We start from the raw sequence: 19,702 nt of genomic DNA on the forward strand, positions 1-19,702 counted from the left end.
CTGGATCAGAAATGGAGCAGCTGGGACATGAAGCGGCACCCATATGGGATGCTGGTTCTTGCAGGTGGAAGATTAGTTTGTTGAGCCACCACACTGGCCCTGTGATGTGGGTGTCCTAACCACTAGGGCAGACATGTAGCAATCTTACTGAGCTCCATCTGGGTCCCCCAAACGTGTAGGGGCCAAGCACTTGGCCATCCTCTGCTACTTTTCCAGGCCATCCGCAGAGAGACAGATTGGAAGCAGAGCAGCTGGGATCTTAACATGTGTCTACATGGGAAGCTGGCATCACACTGGCTGGCTTAACCCACTGTGCCACTGTAGCCCTCCTCTTGGCCCCTTCACCTCTCTCCTGCTCCCAGTTCTGACCTTGCCTCAGAATCCCACCACACCCTCCTATGGGGTCACTCCACATCCTCTTCAACCTTAACACAAGCAGACATGGCTTCATCCTGCTCAGCCTCCTGGCCTTGCCCCACTCCACAGTCAGCCCTGCCCACTTTGCTGACTCCACAGGCACCCGCACGCCTGGGGCAGCTCCAGACCTAGCAGGCTCTCCCAGCTGTTCCTGGGGTGGCCTTGAGGCTCTCTGCCTCCAACCTTCTACATGATTCGCTCTGGCTCCTAAGGCGCCCCTTGGTGGCTCCTTGTCTGTGATGCCCCTCACCAGGGTTCTTCTGGTTCCTCTCCTGGGTCAGGCTTCTGCTGTGGTCCCCCCAAGGTTGAGCCAAGCCTACCCCTCTCCCATGGTGGCCCTGTCCTGCTCACACCTGCTCTACCGTGGGACTTATTCCAGCGGTTCAACTCCTGGCGGTAGCATTTTCTAGCGGCGCCAACTTCAGCCACCTTCTTGGAAAGGTGAGTTTCCAGTGCAGTTGGTTCTACAGCAAGACCCAGTGTTTCCCTTGATTGCCGAGGCAAGGCAGGCAGGGCGCTCCCCGCCAGGCTCAGCTTGTGGGGGAGCTGGAGAAACCAGGAAGAGAAGTACTTTCTCTGCGGGCGCTGGGCGCTCCGGGCAACGGGAGAGGCAACAGCCACTTTCTCTGCAGGTTCCGGGTGCACAAGCCCCCTGCGCGCCAGGAAGCCGCAGTACCCCAGGGTGTCCAGGCGGGGGCAGCCTACGCCTCCTGGCGCTCGCTCCTCCAGGTTCCTTGGAGTGACTATAACGGGGCTTGCAGTTTTCCCTTCGGAAAACAGAACTGCCGCCTGCAGCGAAGGACGCTGTTTGTCCATCATCTGCAGCAGAAATTCGTAAAGTCACGCGCGCTGACCCCTTGAAAACGACAGAAATGCAATGGAGTCCTCCTTGCTGTCCCCCACCGGCTTTAGTCATTGACAAATTTGGGAAAGGCCCAGGATGGGGACTGAGACAGTGGTACCTGCCACAAGGATGCTTTGGGGTGTGGGCTGAATGTGACCCCCGGGTGAAGTCCATACGTCAGAGGTGCCCTCCCCTCGGCCCCTTTACTGCGAAGGCCTTCGGGACAGGGCCTGTGAGGGGAGCAAGAGTGAAGGGAGGGCAGTGACAAGGATGGCTTCCCGATCTGGCGGGAATGCTACGTGACCACTTGGCGACCTGCACACAGCAGCCACCAAGAGGGCCACGGGCAGGTACCCTCCCCGTCGGACCTCCGATGTGGCCTTGGCAGCTTCTGCAGCTCTGAGGAGACAACCCTGGGACATCTGTGCAGCCTGCAGTGTGAACTATGGTGGCCTCAGCTGACTTGCACAGCACAGCCCCCCAGGTGGGCTCTCTGCTCTGCCTGTAGTATTAAAGTCATGGCACCACCATTTTTTTTTTAAACTGTAGGGGACCAATGCTGTGGCCTGGTGGATAAAGCTGCCACTTGACTCATTGCTGGTGTGTCCTGGCTATTCCACTTCTGATCAGTTGCCTCTTCTGGTGCCTGGGAAAACAGCAGAAGCTGGCCCAAGGGCCCTGGGCCCTGCACCCATGAGTAGGAGATTGGAGGAAGCTCCTGGCTGGGGTCCGGCCCAGCTCTATTGCAGTCATCTGGGGGAGTGAATTAGTGAATGGAAGATGCATACTGCTGAATTTCAAATAAATAATCTTTACAAAAAAACCTCCCTGCAAAGCCCTCACATGTTGCTGACACATGAAATCTGCCTCCTGGCACATTTTCCATGCCCTTTTGCACTTTTCCCTCGAGTTTGGCAGCTCAGGCCTGAACATGGTTTACTAAATGCCAGCGTGGGGAAGCTGTCACCGTGGGAAAACCTGAGAGAAGTCGCAGAAAGCAGGGTGTGTGTGTGCTGCTTCTCCACGGGGGTGGGGGGGGGCACGGGAGCCAGCTCTGACCCAGCATGGACACTCAGCTGTGTGGAGGGCCACCCAGAGCCACCCTCAGGGCAGGAGGCACCATGTGGGTGAGCAGGCAGGAGGGACAGGGGGCAAAGGCCCTTGGCTTTCATGTCTCCATGTCTGTCCTACACCGTCTCCCGGCCCGAGTGCAAAGGCGGGGAGAAGCTCTCCCAGAAGGCACTGCGCCAGCCAGGCCTCCCTGCTGTGGTCAAACAGCCGCTCATCAGCCCAGCCAGCCGCCACTTGCTGCCTGGTCCGACCTAAGATGAGGGTAAGAGGAGCTCCCAGCCGTCCAGGAAGCCGCTGATGACCAGGCGAGCCTGGCTGCTTTGAATCCAGGTCAGATACCTGGTTCGCATCCCCACATCCCACGTGGCACTCAGATCAATAAGTTTGCTCTCCCCAAGCCTCAAGTTTCCTCTGTGAGCAGAGGCCACCAAACAGCCAACATGGGGCTGATCTGTGCAAGACGGAGCATCAGTGGGAGCAAATGTCCCCGGGGTGGCAGGTTAGGAAGAAAACTCCAGAAACAGTAGCTCAGTCAAGGCCCCTGGCTGAGGGGTAAGTGGGCGGGCAGGGCATGCGGGCACTGCTGGGAGGCCTGGCGGGCTCCTCCTGCAGGCGGCCTCCTGTTCTCTGTAGGTCAACTTCAGACCTTCTGCCTCCTGCTCCCAGCATTCCCGAGCCCCAGAGTGGAGGTGTTTGAGGAGGAGGCGGCTCAGGGCTGGAAAGATGACAGTGCAGCGGACGCTGGTCTCCGGGGGCCTTTATTCAGAAAAGTGCGGGCGTCGCAAGGGATCTCACAGGTACCACGCAGGGGCTGTTAACAGTTCATTTTCTCCAAGGCCCGGCGCGGGGGAGGCGGGAGTGGGTGGGAAAGGGTGTAGAGGAGGAGAGCCTCGTCGGGGGAGTGGGCTCCCTCCTCCAGAGACTGATGGGGGGTGCCGGGTCTGTTGTGTGGGGGCGCACACGCTGGGCTTGACCAGATGCGAAGATGCTCAAAGCTAAATTACAGCCATAGCAGAAGAGAGGTCGATGAGTTGGGGGTGGGAGGGGGGCAGGGGCTACTTGCAGGCGCTCTCCACCAAATGGGGGAGGAAGTTCAGGAAGAAGGCGGAGCTTTTATAAGAGAAACCGAGTCCAGCCTTTCCGTCTTAGTGTTTTGTGCAACTTAAAAAAAAAAACAACCCAACACAATAAATATAACTTAAACAATTCGGACATGACACTGAAGGCAAGACGGGGTAGCGGAAGCAGTTGGAGAGACCTTCCACGAATTTAGTTAAGCAGTGCTCAAAGCCAGGGCCTGAGGAGCTGCTAGCAACCCAAGGGCTGGGTGGGCTCCACCTTGCAGACCACCAGATACGGGGGCTGGGAAATCTCACTCCATGACCATTATGCCCACTGATGACAGGGGAAACGGCAGAGGAATTGGGGGAGCTGGCACAGTAAATGTAAAACATCCCAGGGAACAGCCCTAAAAAGATGTCCCTCCTCGTGGCTATCACACAGCTGAGCTGAGGGTACCCAAGGCGGGGACTGCCACTCCAGGGCTTTGTGTACTGGCTTCGACAAACTACCATTAGCCTACTAGTTGCTGGTGCTGGAGGAAAGTGCTTAGAAAAGCTGTGTTCCTGCAAAGAGGCTACACTGGAATGTTGGTTCTTATCATTCACTGGGCAATGATAATCACACAATCAATTGGCTTTAGCATACTTCACAAAGGATGAAGGTGACTTTGGGCCAGTCTGTGGCTGCAGAATCCTCACATCCCTCTCCTGTGGACTGGGCTGGAGTCCAGACCACTAGGACCCTTTCTAAAAGCAGGTGGCTACACCTCCACCCTACACCCAGCTAGTGCTCCTGGTGCCCCATCTGCCTCCGCACCCCCGATCACATGCCGTCCCAGGAGCTCTCGCTTGGCCGGGCAGAATGTGCGACCTTTAGCCACCGGCCCACACAGGAGCAAGAGCCAGGAAGTTTGATTTCCTCTTATAAGATCTGCACTTATACATCCTGTGTGGGTCCCTCCTCCACCTCCACCTACTGTCATTCAAAGGAGAAACCTGTGTGCCATGTGGGCAGGTTGACAGTTGCCCCAGGAGTCCTGGGGTGGCTCTGGGATGGGCACCCCGAGAGGCTTGGGCCAGCTGGCCACAGCCTCACTCTGAGCAAGTCCCTCACACTGCAGGTTGGTACAGATTTAACAATTCAAACAAAACTTAGGAAGGATCTTGTGCCCGGGAGGCTGCCCACATCCCTGGGGGAAAAGGGGCTGGGGCTCTGCAGGCTGCGGACTTATTTCAGAAAAACTAAAAGCAGGATGTCATAAGTCCCACTTCTGCTTACTGCAGGCCCTGCGACAGGGCCTCAAATAGCACCAGGGAGGTGAGAGGGCCCTAGAAGAGTGTCCTTGCAGGGATGGGAGCAGGACCAGGAAACTGCACGGGTAGGATAGTTGCTGTCCTTGCCCTGACCCACACCCTTCTCCCCCAGTTCTCAGAGGGCTGGGCAGGCATCAGCTCCAGGTGGAAGAGCTCTGCTTTTGTCTATTGCCTCTGGGAGGGCCTAGCTCAGGCAACACTGGGAGGCTGGCTTCAGCCTCTGGCTCTTGGCTCACACCCACATTTAGAGGGATTCAGCGCCAGACGGATGGGAGGCCCTCGCTGAAGTAGCCTCACGAAGTCCCCCATGGCATCTCGGGGAGTCCCTGGTGCTGCTGGTCCTAGGAGACTTTGCTCAGTCAGTTATGCATTTCCCCTAGTGGTTTTGTGCTGGGACTATCAGGGTGGCCAGACCCCATCAACATAGACTTGATGCTGGGCCCCATATAAGCGGGCATTGTGGAACAAGCTGTGCTTCGCAGCAGCGCTAGCAATCACGGCCAGCAGGGGGCAGCAGTACGCTTCAGGCAGCCCCTCTGGAGCTTATGCGCTCCATCTCTTCCAGCAGCCTGGGCAGCTGTTAGGGTTTCAGCAGCAGCCAGGGGTCCCCACTCTCTCTCTTTCCTCGGGGTCTGCTCTCCGCCCAGCTGAGCTCTAGGGGAAGCCGAACAAGGGTCTGGGCATTTGTCTTGCTGCAGGTGATTCTGCAGAAATGAGATGGCCGTGTGGCCCCAAGCCCTGGGGTCAGGAGCGGAACCGGAAAGCCTGTGTGTCCACTGCCTCCTAGGTTGGCTTGGGAGGGTCGGTTCTGGGGCTCAAGCCCGAGTAGGATGGAAGGAAGAACTGAGAAGGAGCAGAAGGAAAGCAGAGGCGAGGGCGCTGGCACGGGTAGCGGTGCGGCCTGCCTCAGGGCAGCTGGTCGTCCTGGGACATCTCGGTGAGGATGTCGATGAGGTTGTTGAGCCCGGACAGGTAGCCATCCTCCCGGTTCCCCTCCTGCCAGGGGACGTCGTGCTGCAGGGTCTGGCCTTCCGGCAGGGGTGTGGTTTTCCCAAAGTCGATCATCCACACCTTTGCCTGCTCCTTCTTGTCGTGGATGAAGAGGAGGGAGCTGCCGATGACCTGGAAGGAGGCAAGGCATGAGGGGAGCTGGCGGTGTGCAGCCCAGTGCTCAGTGAGAGCCCATCTGGGCTCAAACAGGCCACAAGCAGAGGGCAGAAGCTGTGTTCTGAGGAGCAGCGAATGCCTTGGGTACAGCAAGTCTGGCAAAGTGGTCCCTCCACCCCACCTCTGGCCCACACCGCCTCCTCCCAAGCTCTGAGTGGTGGCACAGGTGCCTGAGAGGCACGACTGAGTCTCCCTGTCCATGGGGTATGTGCCAGCTTGTGTGTGTGAGAACATGTGCGTTGGTGGGTGATTGCATGACTTGTGTAAATCTGTGTGATCTGCAACTGCATGAATGTCTGTGTGTGTGAACGTATTTATGCATGTCATGCTGAGTGTGACTGTGAGTGCCTGTCTGTGTGTGTGTGTTTGCGTGTGCACAGGCCTAGGGCTCTGGCTGGCTCAGGTCAGGACATTACAACCCCAGAGCCTCCCTCAGATGGTCCGGCTCATACCGGCTGTCCCTGCAGACCAGCATCTGTGGATGGGACAGCCCAGCCCAGCTCTGGGAGCAGCGCTGGAAGGCCTGGCCACCATTCTCCATGTCTACCTGAGTTTCTCAGGGTGCTGATGGGGCGACCTGGCTATTGCAGCAGCTCAGCGTGTCTGCCTTAAGAACCTTGAGGCCCTGCACTGCCATCCAGGAGGGACAAGCCTGGGAGCTGGGAGAGGCCAGGGGCTGATGGCTGTGTGAACCTGCCAGGACCCCTATGTGGCTTTCCAGAGGCCCCAGCATAGCTACTGGGATGTGGCTCCCCAATGGGTAGTGGTCTTACACCCCCTCACTCTGGCTTCTGGAACTGGGAGGCAGTTAGCATGCGCAGCTCTCTATCCAAGAGGGTAAAGCCCGGGACCTACCTCATGGCACTTGAAGAAGGGAGAAACTTCTAAGGTGGCTCGAATGGCCTTCAGTCGGTCCCGGTAAGCCATCTGTAACATGAGCAGGATTGTCAGCACTTGGGGCAGGCAGTGGAGTTCAAGCCTGGGTCGCTCAGTGGAGGCAGCCTTACACTCAGCTCACATATCTGCCCGAGAACCGAGGCCCAAACCGAGGTGGCATCATGCAGGCCTGTGTGTGGCTCCCAGTGCCTCCTCTCCCAGCTGCCTTGTCCATGAAATAAGGCCAGGAATGTCTTTCCATATCAGTGGGCTGCTCTTTACTGTAGGCTTAGTACCACTGCTGGAAGGCAACAGGTACTGGAGAGATCTAGCAAGTGTTACTCTCGCAGCAGGTGGAAAATGTCTCGTGGAGCCAGGAGGGGGCTGGCTGAGGGGGCACTGGCGCTCCTCAGTGGTAGGGACATCACATCTATGCTGCCACCTTCAGTGCACAAGGTCACTGGGGCTTGGTCAGGCTAGGGCTGGGCCAAGATGCCCCATAGCAGGTTCTACTCTTTCCCCTCTGCCTGGCCACCCAAGGGTCCCTTCCTGGGAAGGGATCTGGACTCACCAGGATGTTCTGGTTGCCCTTGGTAAATTCTCGGAAGGCCTCGGTGACTTGCTCCCTGGTTTTGGTCTTCTTGAAGTCCCGGTTGACGGAGCCATCTTCTTTCTAAGGACAGTGACACCCACATAGCAGGAAGTGAGCTGAAGGCTCGGGGCACAATGCCCAGCCACCAGACTGCCCTGAAGTGGGTGGGGGTGAAGGGGGGCCAGCAGCAGGTGTGACAACCCACTCTGTGGTAAACCAGATGTCCCAGCACAGGTGGTGGGAGTTGCATGGGGCTAACCCTGAGAGGCATGCAGAGGTGACAGTGGCGTCCCAGGCAGAGCTGGGGCCTGGAGACCTGAGGGGGTGTCTGTGCCCTGGAGGAGCATGGCAGATGGGTTCCTGCCTGGAGGCTCAGTCATGAGGGGCTGGGCAAGGCCCTGGTCTCGGGAGGTGCCTGCCCCGGAGACCCCTGTAGTGGTGGCAGCATTCTGCTTGGCCTCATTGGGGGTGCTGGCAGCTTGGACATGCCATACACAACCGTAAAGTGCTTTAGCTGGTGAAAAGCTGGGACTTTTGTACTTATTGAGAAAAAAGGTACGCCGAGGCAGCTGAGAGCTATGGTAAGAATGAGTCTTCTATCTACAAGATTGAGAAGGAGGAAGAGGAGAAACAAATTTGTGCTAGTTTTGCTGCTCCATACCAAAATGTAAATTCATAACTTAAAACTGAATCATGAATACCATGTATATGAAGAAAAATAGGAAATGGAGATACAAAACTAGGGATCAGGTCTCTGTGTGGTTCCAGACATCCACTAGGAGTCCTGGACAGTGTCGCCCAAGAATGCGGGCCTCTGCTGGCATCACACTGACCTCCACCCCCTTCCTTCTTGTCCCAGCTCACCTCCCCCCTGCATTGGTCCCACCCCTGTTCAGGCTGGGTGGGGTGAGCACACAAGGCCCTGCTCCTGTGTCACAAGGGACAAGGGGTGACATAGGACAGCCCCCTAGCAACAGCCCAGGCTTGGATCTGTGTACCCCCAGATTGTAGGTTAGGGGACACTATGACCTCACCGTGACTGGGAAAGGACAGGCAGGACACAAGTGCAGAGAGGGCAGCTGGGGGGGCAGAGGGGTGGGAGGTGGAGGGCCCAGTGGCTTCTCTTGGGGTGGGGAGATATGGGCTGTGGCCTGTGCTCTAGCTGGACGCTGCACAGGCAGCAGGCAGGCGCACCTGCCTGAGAGGACAGGTAAAGGGAATACCAACAGGAAGGAAAACGAGCAGGAACAGGAGAGGCAAAAGGGTGAAAGGCTGGTTTCCCAAGGCAAGGATGGAGGCAACAGTGCCATGGTGTCCCAGCACCCCCTTGGTCAGCAAGATGGGGCCAGGCCTGGGGGAAGTGCCACCACACGTCACTACCTGGCCATCTGAAGACAGATGCCAGCCCCCACCTGGGAGGCCACCCACTCCAAGTCCAGGGCCGGGCAAAGAACAGGGACCAGCATTGGCTTTGTGGGAGGCGCACCCACACCTATGTGCCCTGCCCCTTCAACAATGAGGGGCATGTGGGAACCTGAGCACAGGGTGCAATTTCTGGGACTCCTCAGCGGCTGAAAATCAAAGAGGAGACAGCAAGGGTTTCAAGGAACTGTGGTACGGCGGCTGGCGTGTCCCGTAGCTACCTGCCACCCTGGCTCCCAGTTTCCCACTCCTGCCTGGCTGCCCAAGATTGGAAGTTGTTCCCATGGTCAACCCACCGGTGCCTCAGGGGGAGGAGCAGGCCAACCTCTCTAGAATGCCTGCCTGCCCCTGGAGGCTTGCAGCCTCTGAGGGCTCCCTGAGAAGCCAAGGCCCCCAGCATGGACACTTGGGTGAAGCCTAGACCTCTAACATGCCCCTGGGAGCTGCCCAGCTTTACTGGCCTCACCTTGATGCCCTCGATCCTGAAGCCCAGGGTGGCCGTGGAACTGATGGTCTCCCTCCACTGCATGTACCGCGGCTTGGTCACAGCACGCTGAGCCTTCTCCTCCTCGGTTGGGGCCTCGGGGTCCACCTCGATCATCTTCTGGTACATGTCCTTCCGTAGGCTGGGCTTTTTCCGGGCCTTGATTAGTTCCTCCTCCAGGTAGGTCCTGCATTGGGGGTGAGGCTGCGTGAGGGCTCTGGGCTGAACTGATGCCCCTTCTGCCTGAAAAAGGCTGACCTTGCCCCAGCTGCCCTTGGTTTCATGGCAAATGTAAGCAGGATCATGGGCAGGGTCTCTGTGCTCTGCTCCGGCCAGGGCTGGCTCCCCATCCTATAAAGTGGTGGCCTGCTTGGACCATTGCAGCCTTAGCTCAAGACCACTGGACAGCCCGGCACAGCTATGGGAGATCCTCCAAGTGGACAACCCCTGCCCACTTCTGCCACCAAGAGCTAGAGGAGGAGGTGGCTGCTCTGTGGCTTGTCCTGCATTCCCTGCGCTGCCTGGAAGCCTCAGTAAAGCAAGGGGTACCAGAGCTAGTGCCTGTGTGCATTGTACAACTTCTGTCTTTCCTACCAACTCCAGCTTATTTGTGCTCTCAGCACACTTGAGAACTGGGCTTGCCCTTTGATGAATCTGGCTTTTTGTAAAGAACAGCATCTTGCTGAGCACAGAGGCCAGGCTAGAAGTGGCCCCTGCGGGCCTGCAGGGCTGGTGGGTTGCAGCAGCCCACGCGGCAGCGCTGAGGCCTGCTGCTCCTTGGGCTCTGCCCTATCCCCCAGACTTGGCCAGTTTAGCCTACCTGGTGTGTGCGCTAGGCTGCCTCACCCATGAGCTCCCCACCCAGCAACCTGCAATCAGTGTGCTACAGCAAGCTGCCACAGCCCCACCCTCAGCACAGGCGGGCAGGCCTGCTGGCCGAAACTCCTGCCCTGGCACTGGAGGAGAGGCAGGGTGCCCAGGGCTGCATTCCCTCCCTGCTGCAGCCCACCTCCAAGCTTCCCTCAGCTATCACTTGTCACTCCACCAAACTCAAGGAGAAAGGAGTGGCCTGCCTCGGGGAACTCAGGCATGGCCTCCTTGCTATTCTGCTTCTGCCACCCGCTCTTCCTCCCACACCTCGCTCGGACACTGCCCACCACCCACCACCCTTCAGGAGAGATGGAAATCAACTATGTCTGTTGCAGGATGGGGAAGTTCCTCCCTGGGCCCTGTGTGGGTGGGAGCTGCCCACAAGGGCCGCTACGCCCCAGCATCTGCCCCCAGCCCCTGCTCCAACGCTTTTCCAAGCTACTGGTTTGGGACCCAAAATAAACTGAACAAAAAACCCATGACGTCTTAAAAATGACAAGCTTTCAGAAACCACAGTATCAACTGCTAGCTGCCCTCAAAGAAGGAAACACCTCGAATCCCTGATTGTGAACTTGAACCTGGTAGTTTAGGATTTTCTAGGAGGGGTTGAAGACTGGAGGAGGGGTAGCAGGTATCAGCTCTCGGTCAAGCACTTGCATGCATGCACAGGCACCCAGGCACATATACACATGTGTGCACACGCATATACACACAGGCATGCAGCACAGTACTGTGCAGGCAGAACCAGGTCCATGAGGGCAGGGCCCGTGTGGACCTGTGTATGTGCTAGGCAGCAGGGAACTGGGTCAGCCGAACCAGGCAGGGGCTCTCCATGCTGCACCTAAGTGTGCTACAGGGGCCTACAGGGTGAGTGGGTGTGGGGGAGCTGCACTTCTGCAAGCAGCTCTCAGGAGCTGCCCAATAGGAAACAGACTTCAACGCCTAGTCCATTCACAAGGGGCTTTTCTCCAACAATGACTCAAAATGGGCAGAGTTGGTTCACTGACCCAAGAGCAAAGGGGCTGAGGAAAGATGCCCCAAGGGGTGGCCAGCTGGGTGGTAGGTGGGGTGACCAGGTGGATGTAAGCCTTAGAGCTGCCCCAGGTTGCCTTGCCACCCCCATCCCACGCAAAGAATCAAAGACCTGACTGGCTCAACTGCCCGGGGGACATCACTGTACTGTGGGAGAACAGGTGACCAGACTGTGTCAGCAAGTATTCCTCTCTGGCAGATCAGAGCCACCAAGACCTTGTTGTGGGGAGTGGGGTTGCAGGCCAACACCACTACTTTCCACCACATTTCTTGTCCCAATGTGGAAGACGTTGCTGACAAGTGCCACTTGCTGGTGGCAAGTCACGAATCTGTAAACACCCTGCTGAGTGCTGAGAGCTGGAGTCCTATGTTGCTGAGGTCCCAGACAGCCCCCTACTGTAAGATATTACTAGCCTAGGTACGGTGTGATAGTCTAGTGGCTGGGGTCCTCGCCTTGCATGCTCCAGGATCCCATCTGAGTGCTGGTTCTAGTCCCGGTGGCCCCACTTCCCATCCAGCTCCCTGTTTGTGGTCTCGGAAGGAAGTCGAGGATGGCCCAAGGCCTTGGGACCCTGCTCCCACAGGGGAGACCCGGATGAAGCTCCAGGTTCCTGGCTTCGGATTGGCTAAGTTCTGCTCATTGTGGCTGCTTGGGGAGTGAATCAATGGACGGAAGATCTTCCTCTCTGTCTCTTCTCCCCTCTGTATATCTGACTTTGTGATAAAAATAAATAAATCTTAAAAAAAACCAAACAAATATTACCAGCCTGTGCCTTGAGATTCAGCGGGCAGGGGCACTGGGCTCCTGCCTCCTCCCTCTGGCGAGCATGGACCATGCTCTGGGAGCACTGTCCTTGAGAGAGGCTCTGAAACTGAGAGCTTGGGGCCAACGCATGTCAGGAACATGCCCATGATCCTGCAGCCCAGGCCCAGATGAAACTGGCCCAGCTCAGCAGGTGGGAGTGCAGGGCTGTGGTCAGGCACCCTGATACCTCACTTGGTCTCTCGCAATTAGAATCCTCCTGCTCACAACGGAGATGTGACCCAGCTCACCCAGCTCCTGGGGCGGCTGGGAGGACACAGCAGGGTAAGGCAAGGGAGGGGGAACTGGGAGTGCAGAGGGCCCCCAGGTTCACCGCATGACAGGTAGAACAGTTGGACCTTGGCCCTTGGGAGGTTCCCCTGCTCTGCACCCTTTTTTGCTTCGCTCCCTAAACTTCCAGCTGCCACCCCATGGCGGGGCTCAATGGGGCTCAGCCATGCTGACCACTTTGACCCTGCTGAGAACCCTGAGGTGCCAGGGGACAGAAACTTTCCAAGATGGGGCCTTGGGGCACATCCCTGGAGTGGAGACCAGGTTCCTGTCCATGGCAGCCAGCTGGGAGAGCAGGCAGAAGCCTGGGCAGCTTGGTCCCTGTCTTAGCCTGCGGCAGAGCATCCTGAGGGGTCACAGACTTCCAGGAATGACGAGCCACATGTGCGTCAATCATTTTGGCATTCAAGTGGACACCCAGTGACATCTGCTCCACTTGTCTGAACTGCAGCTTGCACCTTCCTGCCCTGCAGGCAGGCCGAGTCCTCCTGTCAGCCAGGTTAGAAGGAAGGGTGGGGCCTCCCACTGAGAAGACACTTCCTGGCATGCAGGGGAGGGTCTTCCAGGGACAAAAGCAAGTGGAGGAGCAACGCTGTGTGGTAGCTAAAGGGACACTCCCACCACTCCCTGTGGACGCTGGATAGTGTGGGCCCTGCCAGGCTGCGCGGAGGCACCGAAGCAAGCAGTGGGGTCTGGACCACTTGGCTTCTCAACCTTCACCCCACTGGGGACAGAACTCCTGAGAGGGGTGAGGGAAAAGGAGAGGGGGAAAACAGACTGACTGGCATGATTTGCAGCTGGCCCCTCTCTCTCACACACACACACAACACACACACAAACCACTCCTCTTTCCCAACCTCTTGTTACAAGAAATAAGCTTATTAAACCATTGAAAGCTGACAGAGGCTTCTGCTCTGAGCTCTGCTTCCTCAAGCCTGGTCCCATGCCAGTCATGCAGGCTGCACAGAGGTAGGAGGCTTTCCAAGGTAGGAGCGTGTAGGATGGGGGAACTGCTCCTGCACTCCACCTGGGCCATGGCTGCAGGGAGGTGTCACCAGTCCTTCTCTGCAGTGGAGAAGGAGCCACGTGGGTGGCTCGATCAATGGAGCGGCCACAGTCTGGTCAGGGAAGTGACAGCACTGCAGCCAGGGCCAGCGCTGTGGCATAGCAAAATAAGCCTCTGCTTGGGACACCGCCATCCCAAATGGGTGCTGGTTCAAGTCCTGGCTTCTCCACCTCCCTGGTAACATGCCTGGGAGAGCAGTGAAGAATGGCCCAAGTGCGTGGGCCTCTATATCCATGTGGGTGACCAGGAAGAAGCTCCTAGCTCCTGGCCTCAGCCTTGCCCAGCCTTGGCTATTGCAGCCAGGGGTGAACCGACAAATGGGAGGCTTTCTCCCTCTCTGAACTCTCTCTCAAATTAAAAAAAAAAAAAAAATCATTAAAAAAAGGAAAAAAAAAAAAAACAGTACAGCCAACATGGGGGCTCAGAGCAGAGGGGGGCCAGGTCTCCCAGCTCTCTCTGCTGTCTGCCCATTTTCACCTGCCCACTCTTCCTCTCTCCTCTTCCCTCCTGGGTCCTCTTCACACTCATCTCTCAGGGCAGATGGCAGGCCCTGCAGTTGGGAGCTAAGGGGCAAGAACCAGTCTGTATACAGGCCCATTGACTACTCCCACTTCTGGCTCCCTGGAGTGCCCCCGTGCTCACCCACGGGAACTAGAGCTGGTGTGTGTCGCTAGTGTCTTTTCACCTCTAGGGCTCTCAACAGTTGCACTCTTGTGGCAGGCACGAGTCTGTCCTGGCAAACTGGCCTGTTCCACGAGGTGGTTCTCTCTGCCCCTTGCAGTTTACATTGCTACCTCCTCTTCCAGTGTTCACCCTGAGCAATCCCAACCTCCAGTCAAGGCTCCTTCCTTGGCTCACCCTGGCATACCAGAGATGGGAGGGGGCTGTCACAGCAATGCCAGGGCCGCCGTGCCTTCTCTATGTGATAGCAAATGACTGGTGAGGGGGCAGGGATGAGTTCTGACTTGTCACACAGACCCTGAAGACTGCCCTACCTGGCATACAACGCCTCCAGGAAGCCCCATATGGCCTGGCTATCAGTACTTAGGTGAGCTTGGAGAAGCCTGGCTCACCTGATGCCCATCTTGCAATCCATCACACAAGGGGAGTCGAAGTCGGCCAGCAGGTCATCCATCTGGTTGTAGCGCTCCCCGTCCTTGACCACGTCCCCGTGGTAGGCAGGCACGTAGGGCCGCAGCACGTCGGCCATCAGCCGGTCCAAGCAGCGCTGCTCTGATTCACAGTGCTTCTTCAGGATCCTGCCATTGGCGGCTGCCTTGAAACTCCCTGCAGAGCAAGTGGAAGAAACTCCTTGGTCCCTGGCACAGTCAGCAGGTGGAAACATCAGAGGAGGAGGTGCTGCCGTCTCTTACCCACCCACCCACCTAACAGCCCCCTTGGCTGTGACGCCTTGGCCTCCCTAGGGATACTGGTGCTCTGGCTGAGCCTGAGGCCAAAAATGATGCCCTGGTCCCTGCTGTGAACCGAGCACCTCAGCAGGGTGTGGGTTTAAGTCCCAGCCCCTCCTGGCAGTGCCCCCACTCTCCATCTACAACTCCTGGTCTAGTTCCCAACTTCCTGACTCCAAGGTCACCATGTGGAGTTGAAGGAACCCAGGTGGCCGCTGAAGGAATGGTGGGCACCTACAGCAGGCATATTCCCTCCATAGCACCCGTATTATTAGCATCCCCATCCCTTATTACCCTGCTTCTTCATGTCTCTACTGTCTAGTTTCCTGTCTGGGAAGTGAGCCTCCTAGGCCATGTACCCTGACATAGTTATCCATGGGCCCAAATGGCAGGGAGTGGAAAAGACATCAGACCTTGTGCTGGCCTGAGAAGAGCCTGCAGGCCAGGTCTATGAACAACCACTGAAATGTTCCGAGGACAATGCTTGTCATGAGCGGAGGAGGTAAGCCTGGGGCTTGGCCTCCAGGTGTCCCTCCTCCCATGCCACTGATTAAGCAGACTGGAGGTGGCCCCGCACCACTGGCCAGCCAGCATGCACCAGTATCTGGGCTCACGGCTGTGGGCTGAATCCCCTGCATCTCCCCCAGCTGTGAATTCCTCTGGAGGCAGAAGCTACATCTCCATTAATGTGGTAAGCCCCAGAACTGCATTACCATGGGTGTACAGCAAGTGCTCAATAAAGTGGTTAGGGTGAGCTTTGTTCCTTTTTGTACAGGGTGAAAAAACGTCAGGTAAGCCCTAACAGTGGTCCCTCATTGACCGAGAGATCTGGAAGCGATACTGAGAGAGGAAGAAAGAGATCAGAAGAAGCGGAGACAGGGACAGAGAGAGGGAGGGTGTGCAGTGGTGGGGTGGGGCATGCAGTCTGGAGCGGCTGCCCACGGTCAAATGTTGAAGCAGTGTTCTGGGCACAGTTCAGACTAGGACTCTTGGGGAGAAGTTCTGCTGGCACTCCCATCCCTGGGGGCCAGGGAGGGGTGGGACCAGGCCCTCCCTTCAGCCTTCCTGGGCCCCTCCCAGAGCCTTTGTCCTGCTGTGCTAAAGCCCCAGAGTGCTGCCTACCTGCGTGTCCTGCCAGCTGGATCCAGGGGTATTTCTTCTTGAAGGACATGACGAAGGGAGACCAGTGCACCATGTTCTTTATTTTCCTCCATGATTTGCTCTAGAAAATAAGCCAACAAAACAGATCTGCGTTACCAGGACCATCTCCGCCTTCTTCTTTGGGCGGGGTCAAGACCAGGTGACTCACTGCCTGTGGCTGCAGTCTCCTCACCATTTAGTGAGAGTCACACAGGCCCCTTCCCCAGGCTCCCAGGACTGAGGGACACACAGGCCCCTGCCCCAGGCTCCCAGGACTGAGGGACACACAGGCTCCTGCCCCGGTTCCCAGGACTGAGGGGCACATACCACCGGGACTAAGGAAAATGACGTAGCTCGCTGTGCCATGGTTCTTTCCAAGTAATCCAGAGTGAGCCTTTGGCACCAGCCACAAGAGCCAATGCAGAGGTTGGGGGCAAGAGGCTGCTGCGTGATGAGGGTTCCCTGTGACAGCAGCCAGCCCCCCCTGACAATGGCTCAGTGCACACAAGTGAGTGAAGCCACAGCATGCTCCTGCTCTTCTCAGGGGCTTGGTGTGTGAACACAGTCAGACCCCTAGGGCATGTGTGAGCACATGCATGGTGTGGGGTGATGGTTGTTGGAGAGGAAGAACAGAAAACCAACAGACTTTCTGAGCATCTTCTCATTCTACTTTCACAATAGGTGTTGCTATTTCCACATGAGTCACACCTACCCCCCAGCGCACCGAGTGACAAGGCTGGGATGGAAACCCTCATGTCTCCAACCACTTGCAGAAGAATCCTTTTTCCCTAGCCAGAAAGACCAGGCAAACAACACCCTGGTGTTCAGGAAATAGCTGTAGCAATGAAGGTTCAGTGTTTCCCAGAACAACATTGTCCCTGAGGGCAGAGAGAATCTGCAGTAGGAGCAGGCGGGTTCCTAACCAGCAAAGCCACAGGATTATTGGGCGAGGGAAGAAGGGAATTCTGCAGCCACCAGGAAATGCCACCAGAGCTGGTTGAGGACATCCCAAAGCCACAGCTCCCCACTCCTGGCCCTGGGGCCCCCAACAGGTAGGGGCCTTGGTGGCCACTGGACCTCAACGGGAGAATCAGGCTCCTGTTTCTTTCCTCCCTCAGTGGAGACTCAGCCATTGTCCTCAGTCTTTCCAGTTAGAATCTGTTGAAGTGGCAGCCTGGTCTTTTGCGCCCCATCCCAGTATTCCCTCAGTCTCCTACCAAGAGTGCTTCAGTTCTGAAGGGAGGGTGGCGTGGGACCTAGGGCCCACCCTTAATGACAAGTGTGTTTTTCCTGGCTCTTTCTGATGTGGATTGCCCAAGCAGCAGTCTTATCTCAACGCCCAGAAGGCTACCCAAACAATGACAGCGGACAATGCGTGTGGGCAACAATGGGAACACCTAATTCCATGAGGGACCAAGCAGCGGCTGGCCCAGTTCAGGGGAAGCCAGGAAGGTGGGTCCAGAAGTGTGTACAGCTGGTCACCACCTGCTGGTCACACTTCTGCAATCCCAGAAAGCAAATGAGTGAATGTACAGGGCAGGGGTGTGTGTGTGTGTGTGTGTGTGTGTGTGTGTGTGTGTGTGTGTGTGTACACATGCAGGTATAATGTGGGAACAGGAGGAGGCCAAGCTCTCTCACCATCCGGGGCTTGTTTTTTGTATGCTGCTACTAAGGCAGGGACACCTCAACCTATTCCTCCTTTCAAAAGTCAGAACAATTTCCCCAGGGATGCAACATCCTGCCGTTAACAGGAATGGGTGGCAGAGAAGATGATCCTGTGCCCTGCTTCATGGTCCTACCCAGGATCTCAGCTTCCCCATCTGCCTGGTGAGAGGTGGATAGCTGGTACCCCTGGCTCCCCTGATGGGTGGGACACTCAAAGACTCAAGAAAATGACCTGCCCAACCCAAGAGCAACGTGTCCCCTTTGAGAAGATTGGAGAGGCTAATGTCACCAATCACAGGAATGCATAGGACATCTTATCTGCAGGTGCAATGCCAAATAAGCACTCATGCAGAGCGCTGCCATGGCCCTGGAGGCGCCGTGCAAGACAGGCACACCTAGAGGGAAGGTGACTGTGGAGACTATCCCACTTGTGGCAGCCTCTGGACAGACTCAAGGGAGAGAAACAGAACACTATCTAGTAGTTGAGGCGCTGGGCGAACAGATGCAAAGGGACCTGGACTTCAGACGAGGCTGCCTGCAGTGCGAGGGGAGGGGAGCAAGCCGGGCCAGGCATGGTGTAGGCAGGTAGCCAACCTGGGCTTGCCCTGTAGTAGTGTGTTCTATCCTCTCTGGAGTCCCAACATTCTTCATGAAAAATTGGAGCAGGTCTTCCAGGAAGGCAGGAGGAGGAAAGCTGGTCCAGCAGGGTCTCTGACTCTGTGAGATCAGTTGTTTTCAGATTCTCTTCTAAGCCAAGGACCAGGGGCTCAGAAAAAAGAGAGGCTGGGGTCCTGGCAGCCCAGGGGACACAGGACCCGCCAACTCCGAGATCTGGGAAAAAACAAGTGTTTTGCCCAGAATCTTCTCCGCTTCACACCTCCTTAGAAAGCATCTCTTCACTGGGCAAAAATGGGCTGTGCATGGCTCTGACCAGGAGTGTGCTGCCATCCCACAGCCACCCTGCCCAGAACACAGCTGTGGAATATTCCACTGGCAAGGTATGCCATGGCACTGGGACTTCATCCCGTTGGCGGTGGCTTGCAGGGGTTTTCCCCATGATTTTTAAATAGCAGCACCTGGGCAGTGCCCACATGATTGCCAAACCTGAAACAGTAGAAGCACTTTCCAGGCTGGGGAAAGCAGGCTGTGGTGACCCACCCACAGAAGCCGAGAAACATCACGGGGCAGGAAGGACAGCAGAGACAAGTCCTTTGTGACACCGTGTGAGATCCCCATCCCCTGACCCCTAATCAACAGCCAAACCTGCCTGGTCTTCCAGGCAGCGGGTCAGCACAGATTAGGCCAACCGTCTGCCCTCTGTGGGAGTACCAGGAGGATGTCTCAGTACTGAGAAGTGGACTGCCCAGTGGAGATAGGTGATGGGGCAACCAGGCAAGCTGGCCACCTGGACTCCAGGGTCTTTCTCTGTGACCCCAAAGCTGCTAGTTGGCTGACCTTGGCCAGCTCCACTGCCACATACTGTTTGCTCATATACTAGGTGGCCTTCCTGGGTCTGGATTGGCTACTAGCTGGTACTACTCGTGCCAGCTCACTGGAAGATGGAAGGCTCACTCCCACAGATGCTTACTCCCACATATGTGCAAACACATGCTCCAGCCCCACTGTCAGCACTGCAACCATGAGTCTTACAGTGCCCACTCTGAGATAAGTGCTGGTCTGGTGTGCTGTCATGCTGGTGTCCTGTTCCAATCTTCACCAACAACCTGGACAGGTCAGAGTACTTCCTCCATTCTCTGGTATCTCAGGCCCATTGAGCTATCTCCCTGAAGTCATTCTGTGGTCGGGTTCACACTTGGAAATTGCAACCCAATTCACCACTTTCCATGTCTGCCAACAGGTAAGGGTCCCCATCTATGCGGACTTAGCCCCGCTGTGGCTGAGTGAGGAGATGGGAGACAAAAGATTGGTCCAAGGTATCTCCCTGGGCAGCTCCCCAAGCCTCTTCATGCCTGAGCTGATTGTGCAGCTCTCATACCCACCAGGGAAGCCACATGCTATGGGGTGGTGGCAGGTGACACTCTGTCCTGCTGAGTAGAAGTGTCTCAGTGCTGGGGGCAAGCAGGACTCCAGGCTCAGGTGCCTGTTACTCTCCTTGATGCCTGAGTGTCTTTGCCCAGGCCTGGCAGGAGAGGCAGGGACTGCACAACCAGTGCTGGGT

At 56.8% G+C, this 19,702-nt stretch overlaps 1 protein-coding gene across 1 annotated transcript in view; it reads right to left on the reverse strand.

Annotated features, from left to right (window-relative positions):
- Positions 1 to 3,074: 3,074 nt before the first annotated feature.
- ITPKB (inositol-trisphosphate 3-kinase B) overlaps positions 3,075 to 19,702 on the reverse strand; it is a 92,763-nt gene continuing 76,135 nt past the window's right edge. Inside the window, exons 3-8 of the mRNA XM_040967920.1 lie at positions 15,841 to 15,940; positions 14,383 to 14,596; positions 9,231 to 9,435; positions 7,322 to 7,423; positions 6,730 to 6,801; positions 3,075 to 5,829 (exon numbers count right to left, since the gene is read on the reverse strand). Coding sequence (XP_040823854.1) covers positions 5,614 to 5,829; positions 6,730 to 6,801; positions 7,322 to 7,423; positions 9,231 to 9,435; positions 14,383 to 14,596; positions 15,841 to 15,940 — 909 coding nt within the window. The 3' untranslated portion in view covers positions 3,075 to 5,613. The remainder of the gene's footprint in view (positions 5,830 to 6,729; positions 6,802 to 7,321; positions 7,424 to 9,230; positions 9,436 to 14,382; positions 14,597 to 15,840; positions 15,941 to 19,702) is intronic.

Source organism: Ochotona curzoniae, unplaced genomic scaffold, assembly GCF_017591425.1.
Source record: "Ochotona curzoniae isolate NIBS_2020 unplaced genomic scaffold, NIBS_Ocur_1.0 scaffold_4683, whole genome shotgun sequence".
Lineage (NCBI taxonomy): Eukaryota > Metazoa > Chordata > Mammalia > Lagomorpha > Ochotonidae > Ochotona > Ochotona curzoniae.